This window comes from Equus przewalskii, chromosome 12, assembly GCF_037783145.1.
Source record: "Equus przewalskii isolate Varuska chromosome 12, EquPr2, whole genome shotgun sequence".
NCBI lineage: Eukaryota > Metazoa > Chordata > Mammalia > Perissodactyla > Equidae > Equus > Equus przewalskii.
The window spans coordinates 9,722,500-9,742,204 of NC_091842.1; the positions used below are offsets into that span (position 1 = coordinate 9,722,500).

The following is a 19,705-nucleotide window of genomic DNA, read 5'->3' on the forward strand; positions in this document are numbered from 1 at the left end:
AAGTTTTTAGGTCCCTGCTGGCTACTGCACTCAGCTGAGACAATTTTTGATCAGTGCTTTTCCTTTTCTAATGGTAACACGTTGTGGTGCTGGCCAAGTTATCCTAAACTTCTCCTTTCCCCTGTCAAGAGCAAGAAGCCTTGTATAACCCAAAACTTTGGTAGAAGAAATCTACATTTTATTTAAATAGAGCTTAACCGCTGGGCCGTTCAATGTAGCGTTTCTCTACTGAGTCAAGTCAGCGTGTAAATAATGTCAATATAACCAGAAACGTAACAAGGGTATTTAATACGGATCAAATTTATTTCTAAAATATTGCGGTGGATTCAGAACCCTGAATTTTAACCAGATGTACTCCTGGTGTATTACACAGGTCGTATATATTTCACTTTTTTGGTTCAAACCCAGGGGATCAACACGATAATTAGATTGAGAACATCTGCACCAAATCCAAACCATTTTCCTGATCCTTCCTCGGGCGTTCCCCACGGGAGGGATTTTTTTTTTTTTTTTTTTTTTTTAAAGCCCCTGCACATTTTGTCTAGTTACCTTCAGGGCAGTTTCAACGTCTCCTCTGCCTGCCACGACACAAGTAGGACGGGAGGGCAGACATCCCCAAGTGTGGGATAGGGGAGGAAACGTTAGATGCGGCGTTTCGTCGGCACAGGAACCGCCAGAGGTGGCAATGCCATTTCCCGCCAGGGGCCTGGCTCTGGGACAGGGCGTGGCCAGGCGCGGGGCGCGCGGGTGGGCACGTGCGCAGGGACCCGAGGACGCGAGTGTCGGGGCGGCGCTGCCCTCTACCGGGCGGCGCAGTCGGAGCTGCAGCGCGGCCACCGGCCGACGGCGCGCGCGGGCTCAGGCGCCCCACACCGAGGCTGCCCTCGCGTCCCGAAGTCGGCAGTCCCCTGCGGAGCGCGGCGTCGCAGCATCCGCGAACGAGGCTCCCGGCGCGCTCCCACCTACCTGCCTCCTGCCCCTTCGACTGACTATACAAAGCTGCCATGGGGACAGCGAGGGGACCCCCTCCAGACCTCGGGAGCAGCGCGTTTGACGAAACTGAGGCTCCTGGTCGGCAGTGCCAGTCCTGGGGGCACGTGCGTTCTCTACATCTCGAGGACTTTCATTTCCAGTCCCTTCATTCAAAAGTGCTGAATTCACCGCAACGACCCTCGAACTCAGTTGAAAAGCAATTATATTCCACTTAGGTGTTTTATTTTGTATTCCATACAGACTTTATTTACATATAATTTTCAAGATTAAGGAATTTGGGGATTTGTTTTAACTAATTACACGTTAAATGAAGTGCAGGAGAGTAAAAAGTGCAGTATTCCCACTGGAAACTCCAACTCACACGTGTGTGTATAATCAATTAAAGATAATCATAAAACGTGTGCTGTTGCAAGGTGTCTGCGAAGAAATCAAAAGAGAATGGACTTTTTGGTTGAAATGTTAGTATTTCTGGAAACTAGCGATCCCGCTTTCTGTTTTAAGAGCACCCACACTTTCCAAGTTTCTGCACCTAAAGGAGTGAAAACCCAGGAGTCTAAACTACAGGAAGTTTCTAGGGCCGTTCCGTTGAAGCGGTGCGGGGGGCATACACAGCTGGGCTCCAAGACTTTTCCGTCGTGGCCTAAGCTGGCGCAGCTCGGGCGCACAGGGGCCGCTGGGACCCCTGGCCACCGGGGACGCGGTGCGGGGACTGCGCGGCCACCGTGTGCAGCATTAACGTGTGTAGCGACACGAGGGTCGGGGCTGGTTTCCCCCAACGCCACTGCCACCAACGTGAAACGCCGTCCCCGGCCGTCTCGGACTCTAAGTCCGGCTGGGGCGCAAGGGGTGGGCGCGCGGCTGCGGGACCCCGGTGCGCGCGGGGTCGGGGCTCGGGCAGGTGGTCGCGGCGGCTCCGAGCGCTCGGGGCCCTGCAGGAGGGCGAGCGAAAGCGGCGCCGTGCCGGCGCCCGCTCCCGGGCGGCCACGGCCCGCCACCACGGTGCCGCCGCCGGCGCCTGCGCCCCCCGGGGCCCGAAGCCCGCTCCAGGTGAGCGCGGCCCGGGGCCTGCCGCGGGGCCCGCGCCCCTCCCGCCACCCTGCAGCGCCCCCTCGGGGCCGGGCCGGGGCCGCCGCGCGCCGGGGCCGGGGCCGGGGCCGGGGGCCGTGGGCCGGGCGGGGCGGGGGGCGCGGGGCGCGGGCCGGGCGCCGGGGAGGGAGCAGGGGCCGCGCGCGAGAGGCCGGGCAGCGGCCGCCGCGCCCTCGGGCTCCGACTCCGGCTCCGGCTCGGGCTCGCCATGGCTGCGGCGGCGCCGTGAGGAGAGTCCGCGTCCTCCGTGGCGGCGGCGGCGGCCGGCTCCAGGCCGGGTTTTGGCGCCGCCCGCCTGCTGCCTCCTGGCGGCTCCTGAACTCCAGCCCCCTCTCTATCAGCCTCTCACTCCGTCTCAATATGTCTCAAGATGGCGGCCAATGTGGGATCGATGTTTCAATATTGGAAGCGCTTTGATTTACAGCAGCTGCAGGTCAGGCTTCTCCTCGCTCGGCCTCTCGCCCGGGGGTGGGGGCTGCGGGCGGTCGCGGCCTCCCCCGGGGCCCCGGGCTGCCCGGCCGCCGGGGGGCCGCGGCGGCGGGGAGGAGGGGGGTGCCGGGGAAAGCGGGGCCGAGTCGGGGACAAGTCCCTCTCGCTCCCCGGCCCCCATTGATAACTCGCTTGATCAGAAATTGATCCTCTTTGTTCAATTCATCGATCAGCCCAAGATGGCGCCGGGAGCCGCCGCCGCCACCGCTGCCCCCGGGGTCGGCCCCCACCCCGGCGCCCCCCCGGCCCTGCCCGCCGCCGCCGCCGCCGCCGCCGCCGCGGCGGGACCGGGGAGGGGGCGGCCCCGGCGCCCGCGGGGCGCGCGCGCGAGCGGGGCGCGGGCGGCGGCGGCGGCGGCGGGCGCTGAGCCGGGAGGGGGCTGCGGCCCGGCGGCGGCGCCCGGCCGCGCGCCCCGCGCCCCCGGCCCGCCGTATTCCCGGGGAAAGTTTGTGGGGAGTTGCTGTGGGGGGTGAAGTGCCTGCCTCTCCAGGAGGAGCCGCCGCCGCCACTGCCGCCGGCGCGGCGGAGCTGGGGCTGGTGGCGCTGTGGTGCCGCCGGCTCGGGGGAGGGTCAGAGCGGCCACCGGCGGCGGCGGCGGCGCGCCCGGCTCCGGCCAGGCGGGCGGCCGTCCGCGCTCGCGCCCCGGCCCCGGCCGGCCCGGGTCCCGGCCGCCGCCCCCACTGTCAGCCGGCCGGGGCCCCGCCGCCGCTCCCGCCCCCGGCGCCGGGCTCTCCGCGCGCACCCCGGGGTTGTTTACGTCCGGGCGGGCGCCCCGGGGCCCCCGCAGACCCCGCGGCCGCCGGCTCTTTTGTGCGCCTGCACGCGTGTCGCGGACCGGCCCTCCGCGGCCCGGCAGCCCGGCAGCCCGGCAGGGGCGCTTCGGGGAAACTTGCGAGGGGTGGCGGGGGCGCACGGCGCGCGGAGCCCAGGGTGCTGGCGCCCGGCAGGCGCGGGTGCGGGCGGAGGGCTGCAACTTTCCCCGAGCGCAGGCCCCGCGCGGCGCCCCGGCGGGGGGCGCTTCCTCCCCGCCGCCCGGCCCGGCCGCCCTTGCCCCGCGCCCCGGGGCGCCCGCGGCCCCCAGGGACCCGGCCGCCCCCCTCGGGCCCTCTCTTCGGGGGCCCTGCCCTCCCCGCGCGCCCCGCGGGCGCCATGGAGCGCGCGGCGGGTCGGTTCCGAAATGCCTTCTCCGATCGGGTTCTTGAAAGCAAAGCCCCGGGGACCCCGCTGGACGGCGGCGTGCCGGGCCGTGGTCCACGCGCCGAGCCCCGGGCGCCGCCGGGGGATCCTGCCGGGGCTCCCCGTCGGGGGCCCGAGCCGCCGCCGCCCCGCCCAGGGGGTGCGTCCCCGCCTGCCACCCCCCACCCAGAGGAGCGGCGCGCCCTCGGGGTCCTCCCGGAACCTGCCAGCTCCGCGCTCGCGGCGCCTGGACAGCCCCTGGACTCTGCCAGGTGGATGCTGTGTGTAGCCGGAGCCAAGATGAAGGTGAGCGGCCTGTGGGCCAGAAGCTCCCTGAGCCCTGGGGGGCTGTGTGGGGGGGTGTCCGCGGTTTAGGAGGGCCCCTGGCTGGCTAGCGCTCCGGGGGGTCCCTCCGTGTCCCCGGGGGACGCTGCTGCTCTCAACTCGAGATGTGCGTGAGGGTGAACTTGGCTGAACTTTCCTACCCGGGAGGACGGTGATAGTGACCCGCGGTACTTGTAGGAGGAAGAGCAAATGAGGTCCAGATGCAGACCTGTATAAAACCCAGCGGATTGGGTTGAAACCTGTCTCAGTGGAGTCTGACAACTTTAATTGTATGTGCTTGTTTTCTGCTCTCGCCTGCGTGAGAACGATGAAGCAGGCTCCCAGGCGTTAGGAAATTTCTTCAAAATTCTCGCTTAACTAGGAAGAAGACTATGTGAACTATTTCCGATAAGATTAAAACTTAAAGGAGTTTGGGTCCTTATTGACTAAAATAGATTACTCCAAAGTGTCTATTGTGTAAATTAGATTCCTGGATGTAATGAACACAGCCGAATGGCATTTTTGATAAATTGGTCTACCCCGTTTTAGTAAAAATAGCTCCCTTTTATCATAATTTAATTCCTGTGCTTACTGTAAAACCCGTTGTGGAGTTTTAAGAGACACCCTTAATTTTTTTTCCCCCTTGTCTTCTTAAATGTGACATTCGAGCTTAATATCAATGAAGTTTCTTTTTTAAGCTTCCTAGCAAAACGGCCTGGGAGATGGGTTTGGTTTCCAGAGAGTTATTAGTTTTAGGCGCTCTTTCCTGCCCCCCTCCGGCCCCCGCCCCCCCAGCGATTAGCTGCTTCTTCAGGGTATCCTGAGGACGTTTAACTGTAACTCTAGGATTCGATTGAAAGTTTCTTTGTCAGTTTATGTGAATGAACGTTCAGGTGTTCGTCTTGAATAGGAAAGTCCTTTATCTGAGCATCATTCTTGTTGCTGAGCACCCGTTGGCTGTGGGTGGTGGGTGACGGTCTGGCCTCAGATGCCACTTCATGGCACGTTTGGAAACTTCAGTTGACTATGGAACACGAGAGTTCAAGTATAAGGCGAAACTGCTTCTTCCCCTGGGCGCCGAAGAGGCCTTTTGAGTTGATATCTAGTTTAGCGTCATCTCTGTTCCCACAGTCAGTCAGCGAGCCAGTGAGACTGCAGCTTGAAAAGAGAATTCATTCCTTTCAGACTCTTCTCATCTTTCCAGAACCCTTACGCTGAGGTCGAGTTTCCTGGAGCCCAGGGTGGGGTTCGGCATTGCCACCTGAGGGGGACAGGCTGCTCTCAGCTGGACCCAGGTCCAGTTCGAGACTTCAGGGTCCCCGGGGGGCAAGATGAGGCGGTGGTGCGCCTCTCCCTCGCCACGGTCCTCGGGGCTGCCGGCTTGTCCCTCTGCTTGGTCTGTCCTGAGGCTGCCTTGGGACGGGAACGGGTCCCCAGGAAGAGAGTTTCTGAAGACGGAGGTCTGTTTCGTTTCCTTTTTAGTCCCAAAGCCTGTGGTCTGGAAGTTTCGATGCCCTGGTGTTGCTAAGACTAGTTGGACAAGTTTTTATCCTACCCTAGACTTGTAAAAACCAGACTTTTTTTTTAAATAAGAAAAACACCATTGTATAAATTTTCCTTTTGAATACACTTTTGAAAAGAGGACATTTTAGAAAACAAGCTCATATAGCTGTATGTTAGTGTAGCTTTGGGGATGCGGCCTGCCGCCGAGTGGTTTTCCCTGGGGGACTATTCCCACATGGTGCCTAGCGTTTCCCTGGAAGGAGCTTCTGCCAAAGGGAACTTGAAACGTTTTCCTCTTTTTCAAAATAAAACAATTTCAGTTTTGCTGAAAAGTCCTTTTTCTGCTTGCTTTTATTTTGTCTTCTGTTATGGAAGCGTGTATGTTACCGACTCTTCCCTGTGAGAATTATATTATTTTGATTAAAATATGCATCCCCTCTAGCAGCCTTTTTAAGATAATGAGTAAACAAATGGAAGGGTCCTCCGCAGCTGCTGTCTTTGTTTCCTTGGTTCTTTAATATCAGTGTCTTGGAGATTGGATGTGGGAAGGGGTCATCATCAGTTGATTAAAGTTTTTTTTTCTGTGTGAAACCATGTGTAGGTTTTTTTTTTTTGAAGGTGCAAGTCAGCGAACGGAGGGAGTTATGCAACAACTCCTGATACAGTCGGATCCTTTAAGACCCCCTTCGCCTGTTTCCTTAGTCCCACATATCTCCCACCAAGAGTTAGCTACCTGAGAAAGATGAAAAGGGGACACGTGGCCAATCCCTTCAGGAATTCTTCTCTCCTGTCCCACTGAGCTAACCTTAAAAATGCTATCTGGGGAGCTGATTGAGCCCCAAACCTTTAGTGGCAGTTGAAAAAGTCCTCTGCTCTGTTGTATACAATTAAAACAAACCCACCGGGGTTTATGCAGGAGTTGTGCAGAAGCGAGTCTGTGCTCTGTGGCCCCCGCTCCGGCTCTGCCTGTAGCAGTCCAGTCAAAGCTGTTCCTGAGGCTGGGCTCACATTGCATCTTAGGAGAGAAAACAAGGCTCAGGGTAGAAAATCCATATTCGTTTCAGCTCATTTATAAAGCCCGAGGAACATCTGCAGTGAAATGAAGGAAGGACAAATTTGTTAGAGGAAAACGTATGCATTTTTTAAAAGAGAAATTCATCATGTGAAAAATCCTACAGAGCTAGGCCAGCTTCCTACCTGCGCTTCCATTTCATAGAGTTCACACATTTGGCCTCATGTAAGTTTCACATATTTAAAAGACAAGTGTGTCTGATGAACCATAGCACAAATGCCAGCTAAAAGTTACTATAAAAGTTAGTCTAATATCCAGGGTCATACATTTATTTTAGCATCTATTTAAAAACCTGTTTATTTAATGTCTTAACTTTTTAAAAAGTATATACTTGCTTTCCCTGTGAAAGGTCTGATTTTTACAAGTAATTGTCAACGAGAGTAATCCGTGTATCTCGTCCTGTTTTGTCTGAAGCTCTGCATTATGGCTACAGAGAGAGAGTTTGGGTTTCCACTGAAATTCCCCTGCCTCTGATTGTTTAAACCAGACCCTTAATCTTATTTTAACATACTTAAAATGTTCAAAAAACCCGGAAGAATTGTTTTGTATAAGTAGCAAGTGAATGTAGTTTAAACACTCAAGCAATTCTCGTATCTAATTGGAAACAGGTGGAATTCTTGGAATCCTGTGTTTGAATCTTATTCTCGCAAAGCAGAGAGACACTTCTTCCTTATGGCCGTTCATTCTGTTGAAGCTGTTTGAAGAGGGGCCCTGTGACCTCTCACTGTGCCCCGCTCCTGTTTACCTGGACGTTCCAGTCATGCTGGGCATTTTAGGGACCGGACGCCTGCATGTTCCACGTGGGTACCCGAGAGAACTGTGCATGCAGATCGTGGGGTGAAAAAGGAACTTTCGTGGCATAATTAGGCAAGCGATTTAATATCTGTATTATGTAACTTTTATAGCAAAGAAGTTGCGAATTCCTTTGTGATTTCTGATTGAATAAATATTTGTTGCCATAAGCGTTTGGGGTACATTTTATTATACCCTGATAATGACTTAGAATTCAAAGAAACGGCTTTCCCCAAAAGTTCTTCATTTAGAGATTTAAGCTTAAATAACAACCAAAATAAATTGGTTAGGAGGGTATTTCAGTCACATATTAACGGTGGGGCCCTCTGAATTGTCTAAATCATTTTTCCTATTCTAGTTTTCAAAGCCGGCTGATAGCTTCAGTTTTGCTGTATGTTTAAGAACCAACTTTTGGTTGGTGTTGATTCTGTCGGAGAGGACGACTACGATTTGTATTGAGCTCTTGGTCCTGGCACAGTTTTGGATTTGCTTTTCAGCTGTCTTCTGAGAAAGCTGGTGGAGGAGAGTGGTCTTCGGCTGCACAGGAGGTGATCTGGGACTGAGGGGGACCTGCGGTGTCACCCTCATTTGCGCCATACCTGAAGCAGCTTTGAAGCTGGACAAATGCACCTGGGCTGTGACTTAAAGAGTTTTAAAAAGTGCTTGTGCTCCCCTGTTCATGTAAGATGACACAGTTAGAAAACATAACGAGGGCGAACACCTCTTTCTGAAAGGCATCGGATTTGTTGCAAAACCTGTCAAGAACCTCTCCTTCGAAAAGTAGATGACTCTCTAATAAAAATAATTCTAATTCTTGCTGTAATTAGATTCCAGTAGGACGATGTTAGTGCACAGAATGAATGTGGTCGATTTCTTCATTTGAGTCTGAAGGCTTTCCTTTACTGCAGGAGGCCCGGGCGGTCGGCGGAATTTTGGTGTTTATTAGAGCCCTGGGCTATGGGCAGCCCAGGAAGTTCCTTGGACGGGATTGGTACAGATTCCTACTCAGAAGACACCCTCTTCCCCCCATCCCATCCCTGAAGTTGTTCCTCGGGAATACCAGCAGACAGGTGACTAGAAAGGAATGGAGTCAGGAGTGTTGGTTCCTTCCAAGGATTTACCTAACGCTGCAGAGCCGCTGGAAGGATAGCCAGGTAGGAGATGCACACGAAACTCACTAGGTTCTGCTTTCTTTCATTAAAGCATTTGTGGAAACAAGTTAGGAATACCAACCAGGTGGCCCATGGCTTTATAAAATATGAGAGGCCGCTAGGTCTTGCCTATGGCCCACTCAGCTGACAGTTGAGATCCTAGATGCTTTTGACTCTGTGATTTACGATGTTAATGTCGGAAGAAATCAGCAGAGCTCTCTCTCAGGCTGGCTCTTAGTACCGCCCTGAGTGTACCAGCGTGGTGGCCTCTTTCCTTAAAGACATCTTTCTATGGGGCCGTGTTTATTCAATAAGTAAAAGCACTTAATGTTTTTTAAAAAGTTATGTATGTCTGTGAGTTGTTCCGAGTTTGGTTAAGGGAAAAACAAATTGACAAATTAGCTCTTTCTTAAGTGAACATTGCAAAATTGTGAGAAATAGAATGCCATTCTTGCTGTCATTAAAATTTTCTTTGGGTGTTGACAGCTTTTTGCTAAATGTAGGATGTTCAGATCCTGTCCACCCAGCTGTAAAAAAAAAAAAAAAAACCCAAAACAACAACCCTCTCCAAAGCTTCTTCCCAGTTTCCCCCAAAAGCAAGATAGTCTTTCTCAGATTGGATCTTTCCCCCTTAAAAATCGTTAGTATTTTATTTTCTAACATAGTTTTATGTTTTTAAGACCAAAAATCTGAATCTGAACTCACTTTAGGCCCTTTGCTTCTTCACTTGTTACTTGGGACCTATGAGGGTCTGCCCTCCTGTTTTTAGGGAAGAAGTAGCTATTTAGATCAAAATAATTTGATTAAAGCTAGTAAATGACACCAGCGGTAAATCCTTGTCGTGAAGAGCCTGAAGCTGCAAATCGGAGCAGGGCTGGGGGGCTGTTGGTACAGGAAGGGCCACCCTCTGCCGGGGCGCTGCCAGCCCTGGCGCCTGCTGTCGCCACTGCCTGCCATTTCTTGCCCCTCTTCTGAGCTCCTGCTCTGCCAAGCCTGTCCCCCCACTTTGTTGTGACAACTGTTTTTTTAAAAGTATTTGTGGAGCGCCATTATTTTGAGATTCTTGGAAGAAAGATACTATGTAAATGAAAATTAAAAATAAATTTCTTGCTGGAGGGAGTTGTACATTTAATTTTTTGATTAGGTTTGGAAAAGACTTTTTTTTCCCCTTACCCTGAAAATAGGAACATTCTGTTGCTCCTGTCACCATTTTTGCTTCTTTCTGAAAGGTGTGGCAGACAATGGTGAAACACGTTCTTTATTGTCTACTTTTCACCTTGGTAGCTGACCTGCAGCTTGAACTCATGCACAGTGAGTTATTTCTGTGTCACATTGTTCTGCTCTGCCCTCACCAACCGTGTAGACAGCAACTGCCCGTAGAACACACGTCTTTTAAAGGGCAAAGATTTTGAGTTGCCAGCATGCAGAAATCACAGCTAAAATTATAAGTAGACCCGGAGTTCAGATTCCATCTTCTCTTGGTGTTCACGCAGCAGAGATGTTTATAAGTCTTAGAATTTTAAAACAGAAAACTGTGAGCACAGGAATGTTCATGTAAACCACTGTAGAAACATTAATTTACTGGAATTGCTTCATTTCAGCTGTACCTCAGCTCCTCGCTTACATAACATCTTGTGTTGTCACAGCGTTCAGCCAAGTAGGAGACAAGGTCAGGTTGGGAGTCTTGCTCTGCTCCATAGGCATGTGGGGGACCCGGGAGCCAGGCAGGAAGCCCAGGCTGCCTCAAGGCTCCCATTCCAGTCACCTGGTTCCCATGGACCCCACAGTTGCTGAAGAGCACAGAGGACCCCTGCGGTGGCGGAACCTGGGGAGCACTCACCTGGGAGAAGCCTCGCCTGGAGCAGGCCGTCCCGGGGGACACTCAGTGATCCCTCTTCTCCCCCACCTGCCCCTCAGCCCCGGCACCCCAATTTGTCAGCACTGACGTGGGATAGGCAGAGCAAGGCGACTGCCAGTTATGGTTGGACGTCATGGTCGGGCGTCCGAAGTGGTTTGCGATAGTTTTACGTTGCTTGGTGTTGGTATGTAATTATGCTGTCATTTTAAAACACGCCGATACTTTATTAAATCTTTCGTGTGTGTATGCAGTTAGTTTTGGGGGCTGCCCGTTGTGTGTGAGAGCCAAATCTTTCTAACACACACAAGCTGAGTTGTAGCCTTTACTTGTTTCACAATCGTCCGTTTGAAACAGGTTGCAGTCCGTTATAGATGTGGCTACCAGATTCGTCTTCCCAAACCATTGATTTTAAAATGTCGTTCCTCTCCTCCAACACCCACAGTGGCTCACTTTGGCACAGAATGGAGACCGCGTTCCTTAGCCCGGCAGGCAGCATTCCTTATGGTTGTGTCTACCTTACCTAAACCTTTTGCCCCACTTAGAAGCATCCCAGATTCGGGCTCAGTTTGGGAGACTCCCTCATCCTCCCTCTGCGTGTCTTGAGTGTGGAGCCTCATTTCATGCACTCCTTCATTTCACCAATGCCGTGGGAGCCCCGTGCACCAGGCCCTGGCATGCAGGGTGGGGTAGCTGTGGTTCCCACCCTGGGGGAGTGGGCAGCCTTCCGTGGGCAGAGCTGGACGGGGCGGCTGGGCTTCAGCTGTGATAGAGCTGTGTGTGTGAGATGCTGGGTGGAGGGGCAGGGAAGCCCCACCGGGGGAGGGAAAGCTTGAGCTAGTTCTGTGCGCCTGGGGAGACGTGGAAGAGAGCGTCTTCCAGCACAACAGTTGGGGGCTGGCTGGTGGTCTCCGAGGCGTCCCCTCTGAGCCCTGGCTTCCCTCTTTGGTGTTTCCGATGGACCCCACTGAGCACCCACCGCACCCTGGCCGTCCTTCCCACTCGTGCTTTTGTTCTCCACCTAGTGATGTTGTGCACCTGCTGTTTCTCCCCACCCTCTGCTGTAGCACCCACAATTCTTGGCACCCAGGATGTCCTCCGGTGTGAGAACTGTGGGCCTCTTTGAAGGGAGCAGTCCCGTGTATTCTGACTTAGGACTCATTCAGCTCATTAACTGAAGAGTGCCAACGGAATTCTTTTAAGGATTGTGGAAGACAGGTGGGCTATTTAAACATGGCTGGATTTGGAAAGCTACTGATAGGTGCGCGCCGACAGAACACGTATTTCTTCGTTATTCCCATTAAATTCCTTCTTTGCAAAGTGACATACACATTGGTTAAAATATACATAATTGTCTTTGTGGCACATAAAATGTAAAAAATTCCCGTTTTTAAAAATAGAAGGGGGCAGACAATTCTTTGACAGAGATTTATTCTCTGGCTCTGCTCACAGCCCAAATGGGAAGAAACTTCCCCATGTGAACAGGGAAAGTGGGTATCGTAATGATCAGGACCAAACCAGCGCAGGGGAAAGCGAGTTGCAAGAAACCCGACTGTTTGGGTGTCAGCCCTGGAGAGATGTTCCCTGCGTGCTCAGCCCCGGAAGCTGCCCCGGGGGTCTGGTGTGCGGCTGAGCCAAGGCTCCCGGCCAGCCCCCTTTCAGAGCTGTGGCCTTCAAAGCCTGTGAGCTTTCTCTGCTTCTTCATTTACAAAGAAAGTACCTAGGGTATTTTTGTGGTGATGACGTCACTGTCTGGCTGCAGAATCATTTGCATGGATTTGGGGAAGTGAGGGTAGCCAGGGCTGCACCTACCGGGCCTAAGAGGAGCCACAGACCCCATGTCCAGCGTGGGTGGCTGATGCAGGGTGGGGCCTGGCGTCCACAAGGACAGGGAGGAGGGAGAGGAGCTGCCCCAGGTGGGGGAAGAGGGTGTGCTCCTTGTGGGATATATAGGATTTGGGGGACCTGGGGGGAATTCGGGAGCTGGGCCCTGGGGGAAGGGAGGGTGAAGCTCGGTAGAGAGGTGGGTGCTGAAGTTCAGACGGTGAGCTGAACCCTGGGGTGTGGAGCCTGTGGAGGGTTCATTTGTGTGTTGTTGGATGCTGGAGTGGGCGTGATTTGCGGGGGGAGCGCTGAAGAGCTCATCCTCGCAGGGGGGCCCCACCGCCCTGGTCTTAGCTCTCCCAGTTGTGGAGCCAGGACTGCTCCGATGTTGAGTACAAGGAGGCGGAAAGAAGGAAAGCGTTGCTCGTAGTGCTGGATTCCACATATTGTAGCTGGTTTCATGTCCGCTGGCGACAAGACAGAAACTTAAAAAAAACCCTCTTTTTTTTGTCTATCCACCACGAGCTATCATTTCCTTAGTGTTGACCCTGGGCAGTGGTTGTCGCAGCTCCTGCTTTCTTTCCTGTCACCCACACAACAGCCCCCCGGGGGAGGCGGGATCCGACTGGGAGCTGGGGAGCTGGCGAGTGGAAGGTGGATCCGTGGGGCTGCTGTGCGCCAGTCCGGTCCCTGCTTTTCCTGCTGATCCCTGCTGTCCTGAGGCCTGCTCTCAGTAGAAGTGGTGGGCTGGCCATGACAAGGCCATGGGGGGACTCAGCAGGGGGCCCCTGGTCACAGGCCGCCCTAGATGAGCTCTGGGGTGGGATGGGGGGGTGAGTCGCTTAATGTGAGCGGCTGGAGAGTGGACTAGAGCCTGTGAGGCGGATGTGAAGGCACCTGCGTTGACTGGTGGGTGGAGCCCTGGGTGAGGCCTCGCTGGAGCCAAGAAGTTTTCTGGAGCCTCCGCTGGCCCAAGGCTTCAGTTGGCTCATAGGGAGAGAGCTCTGCCAGGTGGTGCTCCCTGGGTGAGGGGCACTCCTGCTGGCAAGCTTCGCCCGATGGTCGGATGCAGTATTGGCATCAGGCTGGGAGCAGCCCTGCTTAGAGCCCCTGCTCTCCCTGGTACTCTAGCTGTGCCGACAGTGTGTCTGTCGGAAGAGTCACAGGGACATGGAAGGCTGGAGAGAGGCCTGGTCGTGGGTCCTGGGCCTGAGGGAGGGAGGGATCTGGCGGTGGACAGGCCACCACCGTCCAGCAGGCAGTTCCCTGCAAGCCCGACCTGGGCCGCGGGAGTGTCAGCCAGGACTCTTCTCTGAGACTCGGGGCCTGGCACTGGCGTTGGCCACGATGGGCTGCTAGATAACTTGGATTTGTGGAACCCCATGGCGGCCAGACAAATCCCCGCACTCTCCGCCCTGGGGGTCTGGCTGATGGAGTCACTGCAGGGACACTGGCTCCAGATCCGTTCAGACCCAGGCCCCCCACAGCATGCACTGCACAGGGTCTCTGTCCGCACATGACAGTGGCACTGGGGTGAGCTCAGTAGGAGACCGGCTTTATAGGGTTCTGCGGGCGGGCATTGTCTGAGAGGAGCCTGGTCAGAGGACACTCCTTAGATCTTAGCTTATTTTCTTCCAGGAATTACCGTGGAGAAACGGAAGGTTTGGGCTGCTCGGGATTTGGGTGATTTTTTTGCATGCCTGACTTTTTGCGACAATGCAGCTTGTTTTGTAATGAAGTTCTAAAGTTAATAAGAAAACAGGTATGAAGGTGCACTGGGCTCGGGAATAACGCAGCATGTTTGAGGGAAGTTGTTTGCAGCTTGGTTTGTTTTGGGAACAACTCATTTTTTTTCGGACTGGTGGAGCCATTCATTCGTTCACTTATCGAGCGAGTCTCCGTGGTGCCCGATGGGTGTGCTGGGTCCTGTCCAAGCCCCTGGGTGCCAAGAGGAGTGAGCCCCCAGCCCTGCTGGTCAGGGAACTGCAGGACACACAGAGCACCCCCCCGCCCCCCCCCGGCGTCAGGTTACAAGGGCTGGGGCGTCTGATGTGTGGGCAGGCAGGTCAGCTGCCTTGAAGGATGGGCCTGGGCTGTCTTGCTCCTCTGACTTATTTCATCTCCTTTGGGCCAGGGACTGGTCTACAGGGCGTGCTCGGGATCAGAGCAGCAGGAAATCCCTGCCCGCAAGGAACTTACATTCCAGCAGGGGAGACAGACAGTAAACAGGAATAAGTAAAGTACAAAGTGCCCAGATTTGTGTTTAGAAGGATCCCTCCAGAAGCCCCTTGTGAAAGGCTGACCCAAGGGTGTGGAGGGAGAGGAGGTAAAGAACAGAGCCAGGAGGTGTGAAGTCATGGTCCAGGAAGAGAGGGGGAAGGCTGGCCCCAGGAGGGGAGATGACAGAGTGCGTGCTTGGAGGCGAGGGTGGCGCCCGGTCGAGGTGGCCGTGGCAGAGATGGGGCCGGGTCAGTGGCATTTAGACAGGCACTCGTAGGGGAGGCTGCAGTGGAGGAAACAGGGTGGGGAAGCTGCTGTGGAAGGGGCAGAGAGCAGTGCATGGACGGAGGGTCTTCAGGGTACAGTTGACGCTGACCGGGACTGGCGCCTGGTGCTGCCCTTCCAGAGGCAGCCCTTGCGCACGGCCGCCTGTCTGGGCCCCATGGGTTTATTAAAAGCAGGTGGGGTGACAGGCCCCAAACTCAGGCGTCGGGTGTGACTCAGATGTGCTTGGAGTCAACTGGAGTTTCTTTATTCATCCCTATTTGCTCTTTGTCGTTAATCCTTTGTAATTCCCCAGTCCATGATGTAATTTTAATGGAATTAAACTTGAACACTTCAAAATTATGTAATTAATTACGTTCGGCTTCAATTACAATGACTAATTATAGTGCGATACCTGGTGGCAAGTCAGGTACGTCCTGGGTGGGGGGGGTGGTTCGTGCCGGCTGGCTATTAGGATGGCCACTTTCTGTTCAGCCTGGAATGACTGCCTTTGGGCTGCGCAGGGTGCCTTCTCCTGTGGCCATGAGCAGCTCCCTGGGACATGCTGAGGTGTGAGACGAGTGGGAAGAGAGGGAGGAAGGGCGGGCGGGGGACAGTGCGGGGAAGGGAAGGGTCGGTTGGGGATGCAAGGGCTCGAGCTGGTTTGCAGGCTGCAGAGGACTCCTGCTGGGCCAGTGAGCTGGGGTGGCTGGAGGGAAGTGAGGGCACTGCTGCAGGAGTCTCTGTCCACTCAGGGATGTGGGAGGGAGGCTGCATGCGAGTGAATGCGAAGGCTTCTAGAACGGGAGAGACAGTTCGTGGAGAAAGGAAAAGGTGGGAAGGTCTTTGACCTTGGGGTGCAAGAGGAAGGTGGAAGCCAGGTCTAAAAATGTTCCTGTGTGCCATGAATTCCAAGAGGCCAAGGGCGCAGGGCTTCTGGGACCGGTAAACTGAGCCCCAGCTGCCGAGGCTGAGCTTTGTGTTCGTGGACCTCCTCTTTGCAAGTAGCGGTGCTTTTATTTTGTGTTAGGAGGAGGGCGTCTTGTGAAGAAATCTTCACCCCAGTTGCCCGTTGCCCCTAAAGCTGGGCACTCCCGTCTCCCGCCGATGAGGGATGCACAGACCCTCCCAGGATGGGGAGCAGTGTTTGCACGAAGGTGGAGTGGCCGGGCCCTCCCTTCCTGTCCCTGAGCAGCCGCTGCTCGCCCTTCCTTGTTCCCCAGGCACACCTGTTGTCCAGCTGTTCTTCCAGGGAAGCTTCTCGGAATGGACTTGAAACAGTGGTGCCCACGTGTGGCATTCAGTGGCCAGCGTCCTGTTTCCGAGAGATACCTGTTACTTATTTGACAGGCTCAGGGCATCTTTTCAAAAGCTGATCCTTGGGTCTCAAACTAGAGTGGTCTTCATGCCGTCTGTGAGTCTCCTGGTGGATGTACAGAGGGCGCTGCGCCAGGGGGCACTCTGTGCAGAAGCACAAGCTGAAGCCCGTATGTGGGGTACAGCCATTAGGATGTCTCAAAGTCTTACAGACTTCTGTTTTTAAGGGGGAGTGGGACTTGAAAACGTCCGAGTCTACAGCTAGTTTTCCATTTTGGGAGGCATGACGGCGCAGAGCACTCTTGGAAAGAATTTTTTTCTGTTGAACATGCTGCGTGTTGTCTTGGTGCAAAGGGCAGCTCCCTTGACACAAGGCCTATACCTCTGTTCTGTTACTTCGTATTTTTTAAGATAAAATTCACCATTTTAAAGTGTACAATTCATTGGTTTTTAGTACATTCACAGTGTCATGCACCCATTACCACAGTCTAATTCCAGAACATTTCCAACACCCCTACAAGAGACCGCATACTCATTAGCATTCACCCCAACCCCCCGCCCCGCCCGCACGTAACCATTCATCTACTCTCTGTCTCTGTGGATTTGCCTATTCTGGCGATTTCGCATAAAATTGGCATCATACAGTACAATCACATCTGGCTGCTTTCACTCAATGTAATGTTTTCCAGGCTCATCCGTGTTGTAGCTGTCCCGATACTTCATTGCTTTCTATGGCTGAATAATATCTTGTGGTATGGACGGACCCCGTTTTGTTGATCCATTTATAAAGTGATGGGCGTTTGGGTTGTTTCCACTTTGGGGCCGTTATGAACAGTGCTGCTGTGAACATCTGTGTGCAAGTTTCTGTGTGGATGCGTGTTTTCATGTTTCCTAGGTATACGCTTAGGAGGGGAATTGCTGGGTCATATCTGGTAACTCTGCGGTCAACTTTTCCAGTCTGTTACTTTTTGATCTCTTATGTGTAACTCCTCTCCACTTTCCATAGTGCTCTTTGTTCCAGTGTCTTCTCTTCACTCTGGTCTTTCAGACCCTTCCTTGGGTTCCTCACATGGTGGGTTGCCTCCCTTTGGAACCGCTGTGCTGTACAGGTGGATTTGTGGAAAGGCTGCAGAGCAGTTTGAGAGCAGACGCTGTTGGTTGCCCACCTGGGATCTCTCCCCTCCCTGCCTGCCTTCCTTGTCCCCCAGCAAGGGGCGTCTCTCCTGGGGAGGAGACTTGAAGTTTCTCTGAACTAATCCTGGTGGTGCCTCCTCCTGGCCGGGTGTGGTGGGCATTTAGCTTTGTTTTGGCTGAGAGAAGGGAATGTCAGGTAGCGTGGCTTATGAGAAGGTGCATCTTCTCTGATCAAAGGAGATGAGCCAGGACCAGCTGCCATTTTCTGGCTGTGAATGAACATGCCTGTGGGTGAAGAGGCTGCCCCGGCCTGCTCCCACCATCTCAGCCCTCAAGGGGGGAGCCTTCGACACGGGGCAGCTGCAGAGGACGGCAGAGCAGGAAGGTGGAAGGAATCTGGGCCCTCAATTCTGCTGTCGCCCTTGACCCCAGCTTTCCGTGACGTGAAACAAGAATATTACAGTGAAAATCCGGATCCTAGACAGTCTCTCTTGACTGCTTTGGCTGGGCGTGGACCTACAAGTCCTGTTGTTGAGACGCTCTGGTCCTGGGTGAAGCTCGACTTCAGAGTGTGAGAAGAAAAGGGCTCTCTAAGCTCCCTGTGCTAATAGCAAGCAGAATTCCCTTTGCTAAGCCAGATGTCCCTCCGTTCTTTAGATCCGGCCGATAAAGCATTAAGCAATTAGAATGGTTAATATTCAGTTAAGTATAATTAGAAGCTGGTATAAGTTGTGAATGAAATTGACAGGTTCCATAAGTTACAGCAAAATCCCAGATCTCTTTCGGTTGTGTGTGTGTATCTGTGTGGGTCTGTCAATTCAGATAGGCGGGTTGTCTTACCTGCTCAGGGGAACAGACATGAGGGGCTGTTACCAGCTCAGCCCACGGCGGTTTTGAAAGTTTAGGAACATCTTGCCAGTTGTTTTACTATGTTAAGGGTTGAAATCCTTAAGTCAAATTGTAAGAGTTTTAACACTATCATTTCTACACCATGGGTAAGAAAAACCATATCCATGTTTTCTGCTTGCCTTCGGGGGATGTGTGTTGTGTGTGTGCACACACGTGTGTCACCCTGCGTGCATCACTCCTCAGTTCACGGCACATTATGATTCATCTTATTAAATTATTTTCTCCTCTATGTTCCATCCCCATTTCTAGTCCCCTCCCCTACTCATTCTGGTGTGTTTCATATGCCTTTATATGGATGTATCCTTATAAATTATGTGGCCTGTTTTGTATGTCTAGTTGTAATTCTTAAGTATTGTGCTGTAAATCTTTCTCCCCTTCTTTTTCGCTCATCACTGTTTAGAGATCCATATTGCTCCCTATAAATTTCATTCATCATGATAAATTCACGATAGCTGCGTTGGCTCCGTCTTAAGAATCCACTTGTCTCAGCTCAGGCTGCTGTGACAAAGTGCCATAGACCAGGTGGCTTAAACAGCAGACATTGATTTATGGCTGACAGTTCTGGAGGCTGGAACCCCAAGATCCAGGTGCCAGCAGGCTGGGTTCCTGTTGGGGACCTTCTTCCTTGCTTGCAGATGGCTGTGTGCTTACTGTGTCCTGCATGATGAGGGGATTGAGGAGGAGGGAGGGAGCTCTCTGGGGTGTCTGTAAGGGCACTGATCCCATCATGGGGCCCCACCCTCATGATCTCGTCTAAACCTAATCACCCCCAAAGGCCCCACCTCCAAATACTGTCATCTTGAGGGCTAAGGCTTCAACAGATGGATTTTGGGGGCACTCACTTCAGTCCGTATGCCACCTTAGCTTACATGTCCATTTCCCTGGGGGCAGACCCCCTCGGTGGTCTCTGACACCCCAGTGCCTTGGGCATCCTTACACACATCTCTTATTGGATGTCCAGGAGTGGCTTCTTGAGTCCCAGGGCGAAAAGCGTTCTTAATTTCACTCAGCACGGCCAGATTGCTCCCCAGAGCGCCTGTGCCCCTCCGCTGTCCCTCTGTCTAGAGCCTGTCGTTCTGATGGTTTCAAAATGGTGCTTCAGCATCGGGTAAGTTTTCTCTCATCACCGGTGAGGGTCAGACTTGTTATAAACCTCATTTTATCCTTGTTAGCTTTCCAGATTTTCCCCTTTGTAAATTATCTGGTATATATTTTGTCCTTTTTTTCCTTTAAATAGTTTGCCATCTTTTTGTGGATTTGCAAGAGTTCCTTCTATATTTTACATGCTAAGCCTGTGTTGGTTTTCACTGTGGCAAGTTTGTTCTCCCAGTCTCTAGTTTGTCAACTGTAGTGTCCTTCAATAAATAGAAAAACTTAATTTAGATAAAGTCAAATCCATCAGTTTTTTACCCTGTGTTGTGTCATTTCAGTCTTGTTTGAGAAAATCTTTCCCCACTCAAGATCGCAAAGATGTTCATGTTTTGCTAGTCACATAGATTGGTCTGCATTTATTCTTTCGGTGGGAGATGATTTTCGTGCAGCATGCCCGGTAGTCAGTTTTTTGAGCACTGCCCGCCAAACAGCCATCTCCTACCG

General features: G+C 53.4%; 1 protein-coding gene and 1 long non-coding RNA gene across 20 annotated transcripts in view; both read left to right on the forward strand.

Moving 5' to 3' along the window:
• Positions 1–19,705, forward strand: part of CUX1 (cut like homeobox 1) — a 368,961-nt gene that overhangs the window by 7,893 nt on the left and 341,363 nt on the right. For 12 of the 19 annotated variants that reach the window (XR_011524378.1, XR_011524379.1, XM_070566367.1 and 9 more), the window contains exon 1: positions 2,194–2,512. The exons of 3 other annotated variants lie outside the window; for them this stretch is intronic. Coding sequence is in view for 14 of the 16 variants with exons in the window: in XM_070566367.1 (XP_070422468.1) it covers positions 2,450–2,512 (63 nt within the window). In the remaining 2 variants the exon portion in view is untranslated. Of the gene's footprint in view, positions 1–2,188; positions 2,513–2,907; positions 4,051–19,705 lie in introns of those variants that run through there. 4 more of the 19 variants (XM_070566374.1, XM_070566360.1, XM_070566359.1 and 1 more) reach the window with 2 other exon arrangements.
• LOC139074713 (uncharacterized) lies at positions 6,636–7,605 on the forward strand. The gene is made up of 2 exons (XR_011524389.1): positions 6,636–6,808; positions 7,252–7,605. It is a non-coding gene; the product is annotated as an uncharacterized lncRNA (long non-coding RNA).